The following is a 20,157-nucleotide window of genomic DNA, read 5'->3' as shown; positions in this document are numbered from 1 at the left end:
CCCACTGCTCTCTCATGCTCTCTCATTCTACCCTTTTTTTTTAAGCACACTCAATGGACTGAGCCACCCAGTCCACCAGAGTGCTCCATCTGCTCTATCTTTTAAAAATTTAAAAATTCTTCATTCTTTTTTAAAGAACAAAATCTTATAAATTTTAGGACATTGGTAAGTTTCTTTTTTAAAGCTGTTTTCCTACTGTTTACTTTCAGAATGAAGATTCTAAATAGAGTCAAAGCATTTTAGAACCGTTGCTGGATTTTAGAACTTTTTGAGTAGAAATTATAATTGTTACTTCTTCTAAACGGGCTCCGAAATGTGTGTGTTTTCTCTAGGAGGAGCAGGAATTAAGCCTTTCCTGGAACGCTTTGGAGAGCGTTGTCAAGAGCACAGCAGACAGAGTCCCGCTCAGAGCACACCCCAAAGAACCCCTGTTATCACTCCCAATACAAGGGCCATCCAAGAAAGATTATTCAAGCAAAACACATCTTCATCTACCACTCATCTAGCACAACAGCTCAAGCAGGTCTGGCTTACTGCTTTTCACGTCATTCATCACGTGGTCTCGGCATAGGCCTTAGAAATCCAACTGTGAATTCTGATACCAGTCTTTTCAACTGAGATAAATAGCATTGTGATTTTTTGTATTGCTTATTTCAAATTAGAAATACTATTGTCTTGTATTCCATGCACTTTGTGAATTTTTTAACCTTACAACTGAAGACAAGCAAAGTTTAGTAGTGCTTGGATATTACTCTTCAACATACTATTGGCTCTTGATGGTTTTAGGAACGTGAGAAAGAACTAGCATGTCTTCGTGGCCGGTTTGACAGGGGCAATTTATGGAGTGCAGAAAAAGGCGAAAGCTCAAGAAGCAAACAACTAGAAGGCAAACAGGTAGTGTAAACAAGAAATATGAAAGTGAACCTGGTACCAAAGCAGTGCTAGGATCTAACTTTTGGTTGTGTGTCGTAAAACTCTTCTTTATGCCGTCCCAGCTTACTATGCCACTGTCCATTCATAAACTCCTTCAGTGTTCATACCAGCTCTGCTTTTCTCTTGTGAAGTTTTCCCATTCAGTGGAATTCTTAACGTATTCACTAATGACCTACCTAAAAGCAAATTTTAAAAATTCTCATCATTCAATTGATTTCATATTTTCTTTTAATATTCTACTTACATGCTGGTTCTAAAGTATTTCTCATCATCTACTTGGTAATGATTGTATACTCTCCCCAGATACCACACTTTCAGACTTTCTGTAAGTGTGTAAGACCTTCTTCACTTGGTTGCCGGTTTATCATGTCATGGTTTTTCTGCTACATCTCTAGAAATATAGGGCAACAGGTCTTAAACTATTTCGTGCTAAATAATTCCTCATAAATCTGTGGCGTTCCTCCCCAGACAGTTGTACAGAAGCATGCAAAGAGCATTCTGAATACAAGAACAGGGAGTTCAGATACCTGCCCTACTCAGAACTCATCTGTAGTTCCCACTGAGGGAGCAGCCAAAGAGGTGGCGGGGGCGGGGGGGAGAGTAATTGAGTGTGGTGTTACCAGAGTCAAGGGAAGGAAGAACTGTAGAAAGGATGGTGTGGTTGGTATTGTAAAGTGTGTGCGGTCAAGTGTAGACTGGACCATTGCCACCGGGTTTTGGGAGAAGGAGCTTGTTGTTACTTGGCAAGAGCAGTTTTAATGAAGCGGTGAGGGTGGAATGTGGGTGCTGGTGGGTGCAGAGCGGAGCCCAGAGAACAGAGGCCGTCCTGGGAAGTGTGGCTCTGAAACAGAAGGGAAGAAGGAGGTGGTGGCTGGGAGGGGAAGGAGAGTGGAGTATGGTTTGTGTTTGTGTTTGTTTTATTCTCTCCGAGATGACTTACATCAATTTTAATGTCAAAAGTAAGAGATTGATGATAGAGGAATAAGTGATGCTGATTGATAGGATGCGGGAAAGCTTTGAAGAGGTAAGAGTTGATGAACTCCAGAGCACAGTGAAGGGAAAGGGTTAGGAGAGGTTCCCTGTGTGGTAAGAAGGAGGGAGGAAGGCAATGTTTGGGGGCGGGTGGTTTTGGAGCTATGGTGACAGAAAACTGGTAGACTTTCTGGTTACTTCTGTTCATCCTTAGGAAAGGGAAGGTGACAGGTGTCATACTCTGGAGGCTGGGAGAGAGAGCTGACCCAGAAGGAGAAGGACTTAGGAGTAGTGTTGAGACTCAGGTGGGGTACGAGAGCATACATTCACAATAGTCAAACTCGCAACTGTGAGTTTTCCCCTAGATGTGTCCGGCAAGCCTGGATGTAAACACAGAGAAGTGGGTTTTTCCAGGGATGGGGCTTGCCAGACAAGAGGAATGCAAGTACAGTTCCATTGAGGTGAGGGCGTTGAAGGTATTGGTGAGATAGTGGTTGAACTGAAGGGTCATGAGGTCTGACCTAGATGGAGGTGTAAGAAAATAAGGGTAACAGGAAGGAAAGCATCAAGTGGCTACAAGTCCCCGTGAGGCCAAAAAACACGACCTGGTAGGAATTCCTGAGTAAGAGCTAGAGGGATTGGAGGGTTTCAGGGAAGAAACTGATTTCAAGTGATGGCTGAATGGGAGTGGTGGTGAAGGTCTTCGGAACTGCAGTGTTTGTGCAACTGAGGGGCCGAGATGTTGGCTGGAAGGTGCCTGTGGCTACCGAGATCACCCAGGTGATGGCAGGGACTGAGTGTGGTATAACCAGCTGGCGTGAGCCTGGAGGAGCAGGGGCAGGAGGGGAGGTCACTGAGAGCTTGGAATTACTGTTAGAGACTGGAGAGGGGCTGTCCCTCATGTTGTCAGGGTCCAGGGGAGAGAACCACCTTTATTACAGAATATTGTAGGGAAGTGCTGCCTTCACAAGAGAGCCGGCTCTGCAGCACAGCATTCGAATGGTTACCCCGTGTTTGCGCATCGAAAGCTTCTAATTTGAGAGACAATACAGTCCGGAACTAGCTCTAGAATAAGAATATGTAGGTTTGGAAACTGGCCCTGCCAGTTACTAGCTGAGTGTGCAAGTGGCTGAACACCTCTGTGTCTCAGTCTTCTCGTCTGTAAAATGGAGATAACAGCACCTAATTTATAGGGTTATTGGGAGGACTAAGGGAGGCAATGTCAAGGGCTTAGAAAAGTGACTGTTAAGCCTTAGTTGCTGTGACTCTTACTTTTTTTTTTACAAATAGTTTATTGTCGAATTGGTTTCCACATAACACCCAGTGCTCATCCCCACAAGTGGCCTCCTCCATGCCCATCCCCCCTCCCCCCCACATCCATGAGTCCTCAGTTTTTGTCAGCATTCAAGAGTCTCTCATGGTTTGCCTCTCTCCCTTTCCCCCACCATTTCCCCCCTTCTTCTCCCCCATGGTCCTCCGTTAAGTTCCTCCTAATCCTCCTATACGTGCAAACATATGATAGCTGTCCTTCTCTGCCTGACTTATTTCACTCAGCATAACACCCTCGAGTTCCATCCATGTTGCTACACATGGCCAGATTTCATTCTTTCTCATTGCCATGTAGTATTCCATCGTATAGATAAACCACATCTTCTTGATCCATTTGTCCATTGATGGACACTTAGGCTCTTTCCATGTTTTGGCTATTGTGGAGAGTGCTGCTATGAACATTGGGGTCCATGTGCTCCTATGCATCAGCATTTCTGTATCCCTTGGGTAAATTCCTAGCAGTGCTATTGCTGGGTCCTAGGGGAGTTCTGTTGTTATAAACTACATCTTCTTGATCCATTCGTCCGTTGATGGACACTTAGGCTCTTTCCATGATTTGGCTATTGTTGAAAGTGCTGCTATGAACGTTGGGGTACATGTGCTCCTATGCATCAGCATTTCGCTGTGACTCTTACTCTTGTTTGATTATTTCTACTATTGCTTAAATCATAAAGCCTTTTCAGAAACAACAAATGCTTCTCTTCCATGGCCTTGTAAATATTTAAAAAGAAGACTCAGATGAGGGATTTCTTTTCTTTTTCTTTCTTTTCTTTTTTTTCCCCCAAATCTGTTTTTGTTCTTTGTTTCCTTGGCCTTTTACCCACTGCGTAACTGTTGAGGGGAATCCTGTTGCAGGAACTGTCAGTAGATTTTACAGGTGGGGGAGGAGATAAGTGACATAAAGGAATTACTTTGCTCTGTGTGGCTTTCACTTAAATCGGTTTATCTAAAACTGCTGTGATGCGAATTTTCATTCTTGCCTCCTGGTCTGTTAAAGCTGTTGTACGTCCTGGGAATTACCAAGAATATTGAACCAGCACTGAGTGCTGCTCGTGATCTAGACATGGCCGGGACCTTTCGCATATATTGTTTTGTTCTGAGAAGCCTATGTAGAAGAATGACTTGTGTTTGTTTCATTTAATAACATGTAAAAAAACAAAGATCTAGAGTTTTGAGAAATAAAATCTTCATTTCCTTTTTGCAGGAAATTCACAGTCAGAACACTCCCCTCAAAAAACAAGCTGTTTCAAATACCCCATCACTTCCAGTAACAGAAAAGGTGGCAGAAAATCAAACACCAGGAAAACCTTCAGGCACAGAACGTACAGGTCAGCATTTTCCACTTCTGCGCTGCTTACAACGTAGCTTTCAGTCTACTCTAGTTTTGGAAATTGCACTGGAAAACAGAAATACTGCTTCAGTGTAAAAGATAGATAAATTTCTTTATTTCTACTCATTCTTTCATTTCTAGCAATATGCAATATGCTTCTTTCTTAGTTCTCTTTCCATACTCAGAACTCATGCCCTTGATGGGAGGGTAAATTACTACAACTCTTTTTTCCTTTTTTTTTTTTTTTTTGGGAAAGATTCAGTAATATTTGTTGAATTGCAAAGTGTGCGTGCTCTTTAATTTAGCTCCTTTATAAGTGTTTCTACAAGTTGACTTTTTAAAACTAGTATGCAAAGATGTTTATACAAAGAGGTGGATTGTAGCACTGTTAGTAATTAGGTGTAAATGACCTCAGTGTTCATCAGTAGAAAACTGTTTAAATAAATTATGCCAAATCCATGTCCTCAAATATTATGTAGCTGCTTAAAAGAATAAGATAGCTTTGTATGTAATGACATTTAATATGCCAGAGACACTTAAACATTTTTTTATTTTTTTAAAGTGTGGTGAAAAACACATTACTAAACATCCTAACAGTTTTTAAGTGCACAGTTCAGTAGTGTTAAGTATATTCACATCGTTGTGGAACAGATCTCCAGAACTTTTTCATCTTGTAGAACTGAAGCTGTACCCATTAAAACACCAACCCCCCATTTCTTCCTCTCCATAGCCCTTGGTAACCATTATTCTACTTACTGTGTCTATGAATTTGACTACTTTAGAAAGCAGTGGAATCATATAGTATTTTTCTTTTTGTAACTGGTTTATTTAGTTTAGCATAATGCCCTCAGGGTTTATCCATGTTGTAGCATGTGACAGGATTTCCTTCATTTTTAAGGCTGAATAGTACTCCATTGTGTGTATGTACATTTTCTTTATCAATGGACATTTTGGTTGCCTCCATTTCTTGGTTATTGTGAGTAGTGCTGCTAGCAATATGGGTATGCAGATTTTTCTTCAAGTCCCTGCATGCAATTCTTTTGATATATACCCAGAAGTGGGATTGCTAGATCATATAGCGGATACTATTTTCTGTAACATTCACACCATCTTACAATCTCACCAACACTGCACAAGGATTTGAATTTTCCTATATCCTTTCCAACACTTGTAATTTTCTGTTTTTTTGTTTTTTTTTTTATAGTAGCCGTTCTTAGAGTGTGAGGTGATAGCTCATTGTGATTTTGATTTCCATTTCTTTTACAGTTAGTGATGTTGAACATCTTTTCATATGCTTGTTGGCTATTTGTACATCATCTTTGGAGAAATGCCTATTCAAGTTCTTTGCTCATTTTCTAATCAAGGCACTTTATTTTTGTTGTTGTAGTTATATATTCCAAATACTAACCTCTTATCAGATACACACAGTTTACAAATATCTTCCCCCATTCCGTAGGTTGACTTTTCAACTCTGTTCAATGTGTCCTTTGATACACAAAAGTTTTTAAATTTGATGTAGTCCCATTTGTCTACTTGTGCTTTTGTGGCCTGTGCTTTTGGTGTCACACCCAAGAAATTGACAATTCCATTGTCATGGGTGTTTTCCTATGTTTAGGAGCTTTATAGTTTTGAGTCTTACAATTAGGTCTTTAATCCACTGTGAGTTAATTTTTGTATATGGTGTCAAGTAAAATTCCAACTTCATTTTCTGCATGTGGATATCCAGTTCTCCCAGCCTCTTTTGTTGAAGAGACTGTCCTTTCCTCACTCACTAAATCATCTTGGCAAGGTTGTCAAAGATTATTTCACCATATATGTGAGGTTTTCTTTTGTGGCTCTCGATTCTTATTCCATTGGTCTGTCTATGTATCTGTGTTTGTGCCATACTGTTTTGATTACTATAGTTTTGTAATATGTTTTGAAATCAGGAGCCTTCAGTCTTCTAATTTTGTTCTTTTTCTAAGGTATTTTGTATATTCAAGATCCCTTGAATTGAAGCTCCATACGAATTTTAGGATGGACTTTTCTGTTTCTCTAAAAAAATGCCACTGGGATTTTGCTAAGAATACATTGAATCTGTAGATTGCTTTGGGTACTATTGACATCTTGATAATATTAAGTCTTCAATATTAAGTCATCCAATCCATGGTCATGGGATGTTTGTCCAGCTATTTGTGTCTTATTTAATGTTTTTTAGCAATGTTTGGTAGCTTTCAGTGTACAAGTCTGTTACCTCCTTGGTTAGGTTTTTTCCTAAGTGTTTTATTCTTTTTGATGCTATTGTAATAAAAGTGTTTTCTTAATTTCCTTTTCAGATTTTTTTTTGTTAGTATACAGAAATGCAGGTGATTTTTGTGTATTGATTTTATATCCTGTATCTTTGCTTAATTTGCTTATTCTAACAGGCTTTTTTTGTGTGTGGAATGTTTATAGTGTTTTCTACATATAAGACCATATTATCTATGAACAAGTAATTTTACTTTTTCGTCTCAAATCTTGATGCTTTTTCTTTTTCTTGCCTATTGCTCTGACTAGGACTTCCAAAGCTTTGCTGCATAGAAGTGGTGAGAATGGGCATCCTTGTCTTCTTCCTGATCTTAAATGAAAAGCTTTCAGTCTTTCATTACTGAGTATCATGTTAGCCAGTGGCTTTTCATTTGGGCCAGTATTGATTTGAGGTAGTTTCAGTTTCCTTTTATTGCTAGCTTATGAAGTGTTTTTATTGACGCTTTTTTTAATGTTTTATTTATTCTTAAGAGAGAGAGAGACAGAGCATGAGTGGGTGATGGGCAGAACAAGAGAGGGACACAGAATCCGAAGCAGGCTCCAGGTTCTGAGCTGTCAGCACAGAGCCCGACGCGGGGCTCGAATCCACAAGCTGTGAGATCATGACCTGAGCCGAAGTCAGACGCTTAACCGACTGAGCCACCCAGGCGCCTTGACACTTTTTTTCTAAAAGTGAAAAACAAAATGCAGAATAGCATGCATAGTATGATGACCTGATAAAACAAAAGGATTTGCATACATAGGGGGAAACTGGAAGAAGAAACAGCAACCTGGCAATATTGGGGTCCCCTTTCTCTTGTTGGGGAGGAAGAGAGAGACAGGAACATTAAGAAAGGACAGTTGTCTAGGGGGACTCTATACATTTTTAGATTTGAAATGCATAGTTTTATAATCAGGAAAAAGAATACATAACATTCCTTAACGGAAGAGGTTAAAGATCTTACATATATTAATATGCTTTTTCTTAAAATCTTTTTTAGGTTTCACTGAATGTAAAATGACGAAGTCTAGCCCTTTGAAAATCACATTGTTTTTAGAAGAGGATAAGTCTTTAAAAGTGACATCAGACCCAAAGGTTGAGCAGCAGACTGGTTGGTTTTTATGCTTTATTTCCTATTTCCTATGAACTCACTATAAGAAATAATATATTGATAGAAGCACCTATTCAAATATATAATGTTCTGTATTTCAGAATGTCTCATGATTCTGTAATATTCTCTTTTTTTAAAGAAAATTTTTAAAGTTTATTTTGAGAGAGACAGAGACGGAGTGAGCAGGGGAGGGGTAGAGAGAGAGGGAGAGAGAGAGAATCCCAGGCAGGCTCTGTGCTACCAGCACAGAGCCAGACATGAGTCTCATACACATGAAACTGTGAGATTATGTGTGATGTGAGCCGAAAGCAAAAGTCAGACGCTTACCTGACTGTGCCACCCAGGTGCCTTCCCCTCTTTTAAAAAAAAAAATTTTTTTTTAAGTCTTTATTTATTTTTGAGAGAAAGAGAAAGAGAGAATGAGTGGGAGAGGAACAAAGAGAGAGGGAGACACAGAATCCGAAACAGACTCCAGGCTCTGAGCTGTCATCACAGAGCCTGACACAGGGCTCGAACTCACGAACTATGAGTTCATGACCTGAGCTGAAGTCGAGCACTTAACCGACTGAGCCACCCAGGCACCCTTCTCTCTTTTTTTAACTAGGAAATATTCTAGCTTCCACAAAGAGATAGTACTGTTAACAGTTATCTCTAGGTCACAGACCCCTGTGAAAATCAGATTAAAGCTATTACTCACTTTCATAGGGATAGGAAATGTACTGCCTTTCCCTAGTCTTCATATACTGTTAGAGGGATTAGTGGTTCTTGAAGATTATTTGGGAGCCCTGCCTTAAGGGCTGTTAATATTTTCCTATTATTGACAGCCATGTGAAAAGGCACTCCCCAAAAAAACAGAAAAAGAGTTACTCAAAAGAGCCAATTTTTGTAAGTCTGACTCTTTTGCCTATTAGCTTCTTGTTTACATTCTTACTTAATATTCTTTCTTGTACCCAAAGCGTTTTAGTCAGCTTTTGACAGTTCCATCCTTCGCTGCTCTGCTGTTTAGTTAGTAAGCATGTGAAGGTCAGGTCTGCTCTGCTGTCCCTTTAATTCTTAAAGGTCTAAGTCACAGAGTCCATCTCCTGAAATCTTTTCCAGAAGTGGTACGTGAAATTGAGATGAGTGTGGATGATGATGATGATATCAATAGTTCAAAAGTAATTAATGACATCTTCAGTGATGTCCTGGCGGAAGGTGAGCTGGACGTGGAAAAGAGCCAGGAGGAGGTAGACCACGCAGAAGAAGAAAGCCCCGAGGAGCAGGAGGATGCACTGAACATCTCCTCCATGTCTTTACTTGCTCCGTTAGCACAGACAGTTGGTGGGGTAAGTCCAGAGGTAAGAAAAGATTGAATGTCAACAGGCCTGGGACACAAAGAAACGGCAATCCGGAGATCCCCTTCTGTTTGAGCTGGCGCATGGGGATCTGGCACGCTGTAGCCAGGGGGGTTCTGAAACCCCCATGTTATAGCTCTTAAAAGGGAGCTTAAAATGCTTCAGTGGTTTCCTGTGACCTTAGATAAATGCAAACTGTGACATGGTGTAAAAGGTCAGGCATTGGGCTCAAATCCTGGCTCTGCCATTGGCTGTTTATTCGCCGGGTTATTTAACCTCTTTGCCACAGTTCCCTCACCTGTTAGAAGAGGTTAAAAATAGTGCCCACATTATGGGGTTGATGTGAATATTAAATCATTAGTATATTAGTATATAGCACCAGACAGACAAGTAACATTTATTGAGAGCCAACTATTGTTATTAGCTATCACCCAAATTGAATAGCTAAAGTTGTAGAAATTGATTCAATTAGAAATATGTTTTAAGAGAGTTACAAGTGCAGGTTTTAGCTGTCTTTGCACTTTTATTCATCTACTATTTAGGAACCTATTTTTTTGTTTGCCTTGTTTTTATGATGAATCATAAATCGGTTGACTTATTGGATGTTCATTTCCTGATAATAGAGAGTTTATTCAATTCCTCAGAGTTATCATTTAGATTCAGTGTCATCCGTAAAATCTAATACCTGATGTGGTTCACTGCAGAGTTTAGTTTCCTCACCTCAATTGGAATTGAAAGATACCAGCGTAAGTGATGAAAGTCCAAAGCCAGGAAAATTTCAAAGAACCCGTGTTCCTCGAGCTGAGTCAGGTGATAGCATTGGTTCTGAAGATCGTGATCTTCTTTATAGGTAAGCAGGTTTTCAGAAGGCATTCGCTCACTCAGGGTCATGGTTTAGATGTACCACGTTGTGTTATAATTTATAATTACAGTGTTATGAATTCACCTGTATAAAACTTCGGAATAACATTTGTCAGTCTCTTTTACCAAATGTCATTTTCCACATGTTCAGTAAAAGAGAGTGCTCAGCGTGTTGCTGGATTTCTAATAGAGTATACCTTATTTCCTGAAGCATTGATGCATACAGATCTCAAAGATTCAAAGAAACAGAACGTCCTTCAATAAAGCAGGTGATTGTTCGTAAGGAAGATGTTACTTCAAAGTTGGATGAGAAAAAGAATGCCTTTCCTGGTCAAGTGAATATCAAACAGAAAATGCAGGTATGTACTTCTGCTAACAGAAGATTTGCAGTGTTTTCTGTATTAGACTGTACACTCCTTAAGGATAAGGGCCCAGCCCTAGTCATCTCCATACCCTGAGCGACTAGAACAGTATGTGACACACTGGAGCTCAGCAAATCACTCTTGAATTCATTATAACTTGAGAAAGGTCCTCTTTGTAGGGCAGGTAGGAAGCATGTTTGATATTTCTGAAACATTTAAACACGTTTGTCATAAATATCCTTAAAGCATAACTATAAATTGGATGGTAATGACCTGTGAAATTCATTTGGTTCTTAGAGGGTCTTTGATGCTAAATCTAAGTCTTTACTTTGTCAACTATAACCCTGATTATAATTTTTATTAAGTATGAATTGAAAGTCTTTTCATAAGAGTGATTATAGTGTAATTTTTACAGCATGTTGCATGTTTTAGGTGCATAGTCCAGACACTTGAACAGTGAAACAATTTCATTTTGACTTTCCTTTCTGGATAGTTTGGAAATTATCCAACAGGATTAGTTACAACTGAAGTTTAAATAAAGTGAAAATGGTGATAAAAAACATGAGGTTTATTTTTTCTTGTTTCATTGGTTTCCCTAGGAACTCAATAATGAAATAAATTTGCAGCAGACAGTAATCTATCAAGCCAGCCAGGCTCTTAACTGCTGTGTTGATGAAGATCACGGAAAAGGGTCACTAGAAGAAGCTGAAGCAGAAAGACTTCTCCTCATTGCTAGTACGTGTGATACACCTGAAACCATTCTGACAGAATTTCAAACCAGGAAAGACTCATTTTGTCCAGGATAGTTAGAAATCGCTATTTTAAAGGAAGGGCTTTTTCTGTTTTAGTTGACCTTTGTATCTGCTTGTTTGTTTCTTATAACATTTGTGAATACTCTGCATGTAAAGTAAAATGTAGTTTGCATGAAAGGTGAAAGGAATTGGAATGCAGTTGAAGAAATGTAGTTTTGAAGTAGGCAAAAAATCAATATGTGTGTGTGTGTGTGTGTGTACACCTAGCTACCTACACGTAGCTAAAAAAGTCTGTTAACTTTGTTATGTGTGTGTAGTGACAGATGACAGGGCATGTTAGGGTGGAGAGATTATACCGTACCATACAAGAAAACTGGCTGAAAGTTCAAGCATTAAATTACAAAGACATGGTAAACAGATGGGCAGTCAAGGTTCTACTCAACTACCCACCACCTGCTTGTACAGAGAAGTACTGATCTTGCCTTTGATCTTACGTACATTTGCCACATCAGTGCATTTTCTTGAATTGGTCTCATTTAGAGACAGCTGCAATTTTAATATCTGTGACATTGCATATTTTTACATAGCTGAGAAGAGAACGCTTTTGATTGATGAGTTGAATAAATTGAAGAATGAAGGGCCCCAGAGGAAGAACAAGGCTGGTCCTATATCCCCAAGTGAATTTGTCGCATCCAAGGGATCAGTTACTTTGTCAGAAATCCGCTTGCCTCTAAAAGCAGATTTTGTCTGTGGTACAGTTCAGAAACCAGGTATGGTGATTTTTATTGGCACCGTTTCTAGATCCCATGTTACATAGTGAACCTTACCTAGACAGGAATTATGCAAATGTGAGCAAGTAGAGCATGCAGAAGGATGTGCAGCTTGTATCTTGGGCCTTTAGTTCCGTTGATGAAGATATGTGCATAAAAATAACCATGGGAAAATTTCATTCATGGTTGCTGATCCACATGGTAACGGACATGGCTCTAACTGGAAGGAAGGCTAGGTAAACATAGTGTTGAGCATGAAGTATTTCCCAAGATGAGATCATCTTGACATGGCAGATCATTCAACTTTCATTATTTAATTTTATTGTGGAAAGTATTGGGACATCTAAGAGAATCTATTTTACTTATTCTCTTCTGTTTTAAATCCATCCCTCGAATCTTGAATGATTGGTTGTAGAGGTGAAAATCATCACAGTGAAGATGGTTCTATTGAAATTGTATCGCCATTGACACTATAGATTGAATAAGTATAAACATGTATTCTATGAAAAATCATAGCAACGTAAAGGAGAATATGGCACCAAGATCTGAAAACACAGCAGGATAATTATAGCAAGCTTAATAAAGTTTCATTAAATTTTGGTGAAGTTACCTTAAGATTCCTTTAAATTTTCATTTGTGTGGACCATTCTCTTTGAGGGCAAGGAGGGCTAGACATAGGTGAGAAGTGAACCTGAGGTACAGGGAAAAAAAAGAATGTAGATCTTTAAAAAGTCGGAGCATTATTGTAGGAATGAGGTGACTTAGGTTCTGATTATTGCTGTTGTCCGATTTGGGTGTGGTGTGGAAGAAATCTATTGGTAACATAGTATGTGCCTTGAGATATGTGGGTATTTAATGACAGATAGTGAAGGAACCGTTTATGTTTTTATTAGAATTTATCTCAGTAATTTTCACAGAAATAAAGTATTTTATTTTTGAAATAATAAACCCTAATTTTTTTTTTGAGGAATATTAGGAATCAATAGGTAACTTGTGAAGTCAGAAATTGAGGGCTATAGAATGGCGATATTTCAGTTTACATAAATAATAGGAAGAGATCTTGCTGATGCTTATTGATGATGATTATGACTGCTTATATGTCTTATGTAGCTTTTTGTGTCTGGAAAGTTGATTTTAGTAATTTTTACATAAATTATATAAATTAGTATTACTAATATATAATATAAACTGTAAAGTATTACTTTATTCCTTTGGTTTTCCAGAATGCTGAGTAGCTAAATCTGATTTTGCTTGTGCTTATTATGTAATGTGATTACCTTTTGCAGATGCAGCAAATTACTATTTCTTAATTATACTAAAAGCAGGAGCTGAAAATATGGTAGCCACACCATTAGCATGTACTTCAAATTCTCTTAATGGTGATGCTCTGACATTCCCTACTACATTTACTCTGTAAGTAAATTGGGCTTTTGCTTGTTCAAACACATTTTCTTTTAATAGAGTTAGTACAGATGGAATGTATAACCTTTGAAATACAATGTGTTCATTCTCATACGAACAAATAACTGTTTCAATTTGTTGGTTTAAATCTTTTACATATTTCTGGTATTTCTTTCCATTGAGTAGTACATTTCTTCCATGTGAATATATGTATTTAATGTTTTGATACATCATAAAGCATATATATATAAATAACTAAGGTCTAGATTATATATTATATAAATAGATATAGGGTGGCTCAGTTGGTTGGACATCTGACTTTAGCTCAGGTCATGATCTAATGGTTCATGAGTTCAGGCCCCATGCCAGGCTCTGTGCAAACAGCATGGATCTTGGAGCCTGCTTCACATTGTGTGTCTCTCCCTCTCTCTGCCCCTCCCCACTCATGCTCTGGTCTCTCTGTCTCTCTCTCTCAAAAATAAAAAATAAAAATAAATAATAAATAAATAAAAACATGTATAAGATCTGGACCTTAATATTTTATATATGTGCTTTAAATCTTATAATGTACTTAATATTCCAACTCAGTGAAAAGATGTATTCAGTGTCACAAATTTATTTTGAAAACGCAGAGTCAAAATCCAGCTAGAAAAAACTGTTTATGAGAGATCTTGAATTGTAAAATACTGAAGAAAATATCTGACTTGTATTATAGGAAAAGTAGACTTGTCTTATGAATTTTTATATTCTTTAATGGTTTGTAACTACTGCTTGTAGTTAATTAAAAACACTGTGAATTCCTTTACTGTCAGAATCATGTAACAATATTAGAAGCATCATTTTTAATGGCATAAGTATGTGTTTTCCTTACAATTTTATTTAATGATATATTTTCCAGGCAAGATGTGTCCAATGACTTTGAAATAAATATTGAAGTTTACAGCTTGGTAAGCAGTGAAAGCTTTCTAATATAACCAATATTATGTTTCTCTTAGACATAGTAGATCTTAAACTCATTATGCTTTGCGTTTGTCTATAGGTACAAAAGAAAGATCTCTCAGGCCCTGATAAGAAGAAAAAGGCACATAAGTCCAAGGTGAGAATGAAAAACCCAGGGAAAGTATCATTATCAGAAACAATAGATATATCAGTTTTAACTTCTCTATATTTATTTAACAACCAGCTTTCAAAACCTGTTTAAATGTTTCTCAAGCCTTTCCTCTGAGCTCTTGCCTCACCAAGTTCTTGGGTAACCAGTACTTAAGATGATGTGGTGACTATGCAGGCATAAGCTGTGAGAACTTGTAGGTTGGTGTCTAGCCTTCCCAGTCTTTGCTCTTTTGTGTTTTTTCTAAGTCACCATTTAGAAGAATTTTATTTTAGCTCTAACAAAAACAGGAATGGCAGTATGGGTAAAGCCTTAATGGAGGACTCAAGTATAAATGCATTCATATTTAAGAATTATTTTCTATGTGGGAGTATCTCTAGGTCGGTTAGTTTTAAGCTCTGAATCATAATGTTTAGCAGGAAGTATACTGTTACCTTTTCTTCTAGGCTATTACTCCAAAGCGACTTCTCACATCTATAACCACAGTAAGTAAATTCTTAAAAAATTTAGCTCCCTTGAGAAATCTTCATTTTACACACATAATTGTAAATTGGTTAACCATTTCTAAACTCTTAGCACTGTAGAAATCTTTAAAATATTCTACTGGCGGGGGGAGGGGGCTCCTGGGTGGCTCAGTCAGTTAAACGTCCAACTTCAGCTTAGGTCATGATCTCAAGAGTTCGTGAGTTCCAGCCCCGTGCTGGGCTCTGTGCTGACAGCTTCGAGCCTGGAGCCTGCTTTGGATTCTGTGTCTCCCTCTTTTTCTGTGCACCCTTCCCCTCCACCTCCCATCGCCCCCTGTGACACTCTATCTCTTTCTCAAAAATAAACAAACATTAAAAAATAAATAAATAAATAAATAAATAAATAAATAAATAAATAAAATATACTACTGGGGAGAAAAATCTGATATTTAAATAGAAAAAAATAATGTTTTCTGAAACATAGCTTTTGCAGTGTTAAAGAGTTTACTGGTCAATATTTACATTTTTGTATTGAATAAAGGAAATAACTTATGTTTCTTCCTTACCCTGATTTTGTTTTAGAAAAGCAGCCTTCAGTCTTCAGGTGAGTGATCTTGAACTATGTTGAACACTAGATTCAGCAAATGAGCTAAGCAACTGCATACATGCTTTAGACACATAGGTGTCTTGATGAACGCTCGCCTTAATCTCCTTTGAATAATAATTTCAGTAGGTTTCTAGTAACACACAAGATTGCTGGGCAGAATAGCATGCTGTCACATGTTGCCATGGGCCGCCAGGCATCACGTTATACAGGCTCTAGCAGGCAGTACCCGTATGATACCCAGTCACCCAGCCAGAGGTGCAGCCAGTGGCATCACTCTTCACCCCAACTTCTGTTGTTCTAGGGATTGTTTTGTGCTTTCCACACTGTGGACTTGACCTCATTAACTTTGCTGATCGTGACTGGCATTGTATCCATGTCAGAAAAGCATCTTTCTAGTTCCTAGGAATTTGGAATGGCATTCTCTAGAATGGCTTTAGGCCTGAGTTTTCCAAATGGGATTAGGATGGAGCTGGTTTTAGTCACCTCCTCTGCTGCTAATTATGTCATCCTAGACTAGAGGAATGAAGTCTTTTCACATCCCTTTTGGGAAAATTGCTTTATGTGCACATTTTTAAGTTCTGTGTCTTAAAAATACATCCATCCCAAAGGAATGATAAAGAATGTCTATACTCCCTCACCTAAGTTAATGTAAAATACTTAACAATTTTCTTTCATTCTTTAGAGATGGAGGAAAATGGCAGTTTTCTCTGTGACACTTTAATTCTTTTGGGGCGAGGTGAAGAATTGTTATTTATACTTGCAGAAATCACTCTGAACTAAACTTTACTCCCTTTCTCTCCAGTCATGGCCAGTCCAGGCGGTCTCCATGCTGTGCGCACCAGCAACTTCGCCCTTGTTGGGTCTTACACACTGTCATTATCTTCAGTAGGAAACACTAAATTTGCCCTGGACAAGGTAATCCCAATTTACTTATTTATTTACTTTTAGAAAAATTAGGTCAACGGAAATGCCCCAACATTTTCAAGTATTTGAAACCAACATTCTTAATGTTGGGAGTATTTCTCTCTTGTCTCTCAATAGTTAGATCTTCAGAGTGTAGTGTGTAGTGATTTATTCTAAATATTACTTCTGACCACATAAGTATGTATTACTTCTTGCATGTTAAGCTTACAGTTTTAACCATAATAACTTGCCCATTTGAACCAGTATTTTGAAATGAGTACTATTTTATGGTTTTAGTTTTGACAAGGTAGGGAAAGATAGTTTAATTTCTTAGAAAAGTACTTATGAATCTAAGGGATTTTTTTTCCCATACCTTTTCCCCAAATTAAAAGCTTCGTAGTTCAGATCTGTGTTCTGTCACTATTGAGTGCTTTTTCACCATAATGGGACATGACTGAACTTTTTTTATTTTTTATTTTTTTTAATGTTTTATTTATTTCTGAGAGAGAGACAGCATGAACAGGGGAGGGTCAGAGAGGGAGGGAGACAAAGAATCCGAAATAGGCTCCAGGCTCTGAGCTGCCTGTCAGCACAGAGCCTGACATGGGGCTCGAACCCACGAACCGTGAGATCATGACCTGAGCCGAAGTCAGACGCTTAACTGACTGAGCCACCCAGGCACCCCATGACTGAACTTTTAATAGGCAACAAGACCATTTTAAAGAGTGGGAGAATTAATGGCCAACTTTGGTTGTTGACCTGAATCCTGTGATATAATACCGAGGTATTTTTAAATATTTTAAGAGATTTTCCTAGTCAGAATATGGAGGTGAGGAAGTATAAAAGTTAGGAGGCCTGCTTCCTCATATTGACCCTGCTAGTAATTTCCTTTTTAACATGGACCAAAGTCACTTCATTTCTCTAGGATCTTGTTTTCCCAGTGGAGATTATTAGGTTAGATTAAAACAATCTATCTTTAAAATTCTATGAAACACTTTTCTTTTAGTTGATAGACCTAAAACAGACACCTTTGAAATTTTGATTGTCATTAATGCGTAGATGTATTTTACCTTAACATGTTAATTTTTAAAACTTTGTGTAACTTTTTATTTAGTAATTCAGCTAGTTTAACAGATTGAGTGATCTTGAGTCTTTTTTTCTTTTTGTCTTTTATTTTGTTCATTTTAGATAAATTATGATGTAAAAGAGCGAGAGCTACTGGGCTATATGTTCCAGGAAAAGGTTGCCATATTTTCTTTGCTTGAAACTAATGAGCTTAAAAAAATCAGTCCTTAATTTTTGGCTCAAATGTATACATTTTACTAACCACTCTCATGTGTTCTTGGTTATTTTAAATAATTAAGGACATAATGTACATTATTCTTTCTTTAGATTCTTGCAGATGGGTGTCTTTTTCTTTACTCTCATAATTCTTTAAAGCTTTCTTTGACAGTCCTCTTACATTTTTCATGCATGTTTGGTACTCGGTCTTTTCTTCTAAATTCTTTTTTAATGTTACAGTTCTTTAAGATTCTTTAAGATTCTATAGTCACTTCTTCAACTTTGATTTTCTGCATACTAAAATACTAAAATACCAAATTAATAACTAAAACTAAAATGTATTGAATATTGTTGACTTCCCTTATATTGAGTTACGGGTGATGTTTTAGATAAAAGTGGTTTCATTTGGCTAATAGGATTATTGCTATGTAGATGATGCTTTGTTTAGTGACTTTGAAATTAAAATGGATTTAACACTAAAATTTTTTTTCTATGTAGTTCAATATTTTTTTTCCCCGATTTGGATGCCTTTTATTTCTTTTTCTTTTTTTTTTTTTTTACAAATAGTTTATTGTCAAGTTGGTTTCCACATAACACCCAGTGCTCATCCCCACAAGTGCCCCTCTCTGTGCCCATCCCCCCTTCCCCCCCACATCCATCAGTCCTCAGTTTTTGTCAGCATTCAAGAGTCTCTCATGGTTTGCCTCTCCCCCTTTCCCCCACTATTTCCCCCCTTCTTCTCCCCCTTGTTCCTCCGTCAAGTTCCTCCTAATCCTCCTATACGTGCAAACATATGATATTTGTCCTTCTCTGCCTGACTTATTTCGCTCAGCATAACACCCTCAAGGTCCATCCATGTTGCTACACATGGCCAGATTTCATTGTTTCTCATTGCCATGTAGTATTCCATGGTATAGATAAACCACATCTTCTTGATCCATTCATCTGTTGATGGACACTTAGGCTCTTTCCATGTTTTAGCTATTGTGGAGAGTGCTGCTATGAACATTGGGGTACATGTGCTCCTATGCATCAGCATTTCTGTATCCCTTGGGTAAATTCCTAGCAGTGCTATTGCTGGGTCATAGGGGAGTTCTATTGTTAGTTTCCTGAGGAACCTCCACACTGTTTTCCAGAGGGGCTGTACCAGTTTACATTCCCACCAACAGTGTAGGAGGGTGCCCATTTCTCCACATCCTCGCCAGCATCTCGGATTTAACACTAAAATTATACTAAGTATAATTATGTTTTACAGCTTTTTAAGGATTTTTAATATCCTTGCAAATATCAAGTGCAAGCATTCTGTAGGTATATAGAAAATTACAAAGTGCCAATTTCTACATGTGTAAGAGATTTTGTTAATCTTAAAATGAGATTTCAGTGAAGTATGTTAAATATCAACTGGTCTTGAAAAATGTTTTGGGTGCCATTTTAATTCAAAATATCACTCTTACAAATTAAAAAAAATTCCAATATTTTAAGTCTCTTAATATCTTTGAAATTATGACTTAAATAGCCAACCACATGATTGAGTACAAAATGAAATCACTTAATTTAATTGGTTGTGTCTAATACTCTAAAATCGCTTTCTGAATCGAATACATTTAGATGTAAAATTTGTCCCAAATGTGCTTTTGTGAGAGGCAGGAGGAAGCAAATATTTGTTCCAATAGTTTATAGTTGATGTAGGAGAATATTTAAAATAGTTAAGTTTAGATGTTATTTAAATTGGTGAGAAAAATGGAAGACCTTCTATACTCATAATAATCCTATTTAATTGGCTTTGAGAAAATAGATAAGTGATTCATATCCAACCAAATACCAGTGATATAAAGTGAGTGTTTGCTGATTTTATTAGTGCCATCACCAACAATACAGCAGTCACAAAGGTTATCTCTGAGATCACCTTCAGAATGGAATTCCCATTGAGGTAACCCTGACTGTTTGCTCTATGGATTTAGGACACCACTGATAGCGATTGCCTTCTTATTTGAGGTTAAGTCTGGCATCCAGGCTGGACTTTAAATTATGAATCTTCATGAGTCACAGGCCCTCAAATCTTTTCTTTGAATAGAGAATCCAAAATAGTCATAAATTTTATTACACTTTCATGGATAAAGAGAGAAGGACATCCCACAGCTCATCGGCTGACTTAAACCTCATAGGTATTTATACCGTACTGGAAATATAGATGGCAATTTAAATAGCAGAAGGGCAAACAAATGTGAAGTAAAACAACCTATTAGCATTGTAGAATGTTGAGGTTCTAGGAAGAATGATTAGGTGTGTTCTGCTCTGCCCAGAGCCGCTCCTGGTGTATGCCCAATGGGCCTGTATAATTATTAACAGTACCTCTTTCTCTCAGAAATCCTC

At 37.7% G+C, this 20,157-nt stretch overlaps 1 protein-coding gene across 4 annotated transcripts in view; it reads left to right on the top strand.

Annotated features, from left to right (window-relative positions):
- Nucleotides 1–20,157, top strand: part of ANLN (anillin, actin binding protein) — a 49,139-nt gene that overhangs the window by 17,598 nt on the left and 11,384 nt on the right. The window contains exons 6-21 of one of the 4 annotated variants that reach the window (XM_077775303.1): nt 333–523; nt 787–894; nt 4,439–4,562; nt 7,831–7,941; nt 9,040–9,266; nt 9,980–10,125; nt 10,348–10,495; nt 11,098–11,233; nt 11,838–12,020; nt 13,307–13,433; nt 14,320–14,368; nt 14,461–14,517; nt 14,976–15,014; nt 15,576–15,597; nt 16,403–16,515; nt 17,692–17,745. In XM_077775303.1, the coding sequence (XP_077631429.1) occupies nt 333–523; nt 787–894; nt 4,439–4,562; nt 7,831–7,941; nt 9,040–9,266; nt 9,980–10,125; nt 10,348–10,495; nt 11,098–11,233; nt 11,838–12,020; nt 13,307–13,433; nt 14,320–14,368; nt 14,461–14,517; nt 14,976–15,014; nt 15,576–15,597; nt 16,403–16,515; nt 17,692–17,745 (1,835 nt within the window). Of the gene's footprint in view, nt 1–332; nt 524–786; nt 895–4,438; nt 4,563–7,830; nt 7,942–9,039; nt 9,279–9,979; nt 10,126–10,347; nt 10,496–11,097; nt 11,234–11,837; nt 12,021–13,306; nt 13,434–14,319; nt 14,369–14,460; nt 14,518–14,975; nt 15,015–15,575; nt 15,598–16,402; nt 16,516–17,691; nt 17,746–20,157 lie in introns of all 4 variants that reach the window. The other 3 variants (XM_077775301.1, XM_077775305.1, XM_077775304.1) reach the window with 3 other exon arrangements.

This window comes from Crocuta crocuta, unplaced genomic scaffold, assembly GCF_008692635.1.
Source record: "Crocuta crocuta isolate KB4526 unplaced genomic scaffold, BGI_CrCroc_1.0 scaffold197, whole genome shotgun sequence".
NCBI lineage: Eukaryota > Metazoa > Chordata > Mammalia > Carnivora > Hyaenidae > Crocuta > Crocuta crocuta.
Note: the sequence above shows the minus strand (reverse complement) of the source record. Positions and strands in the feature narration are given on the sequence as shown.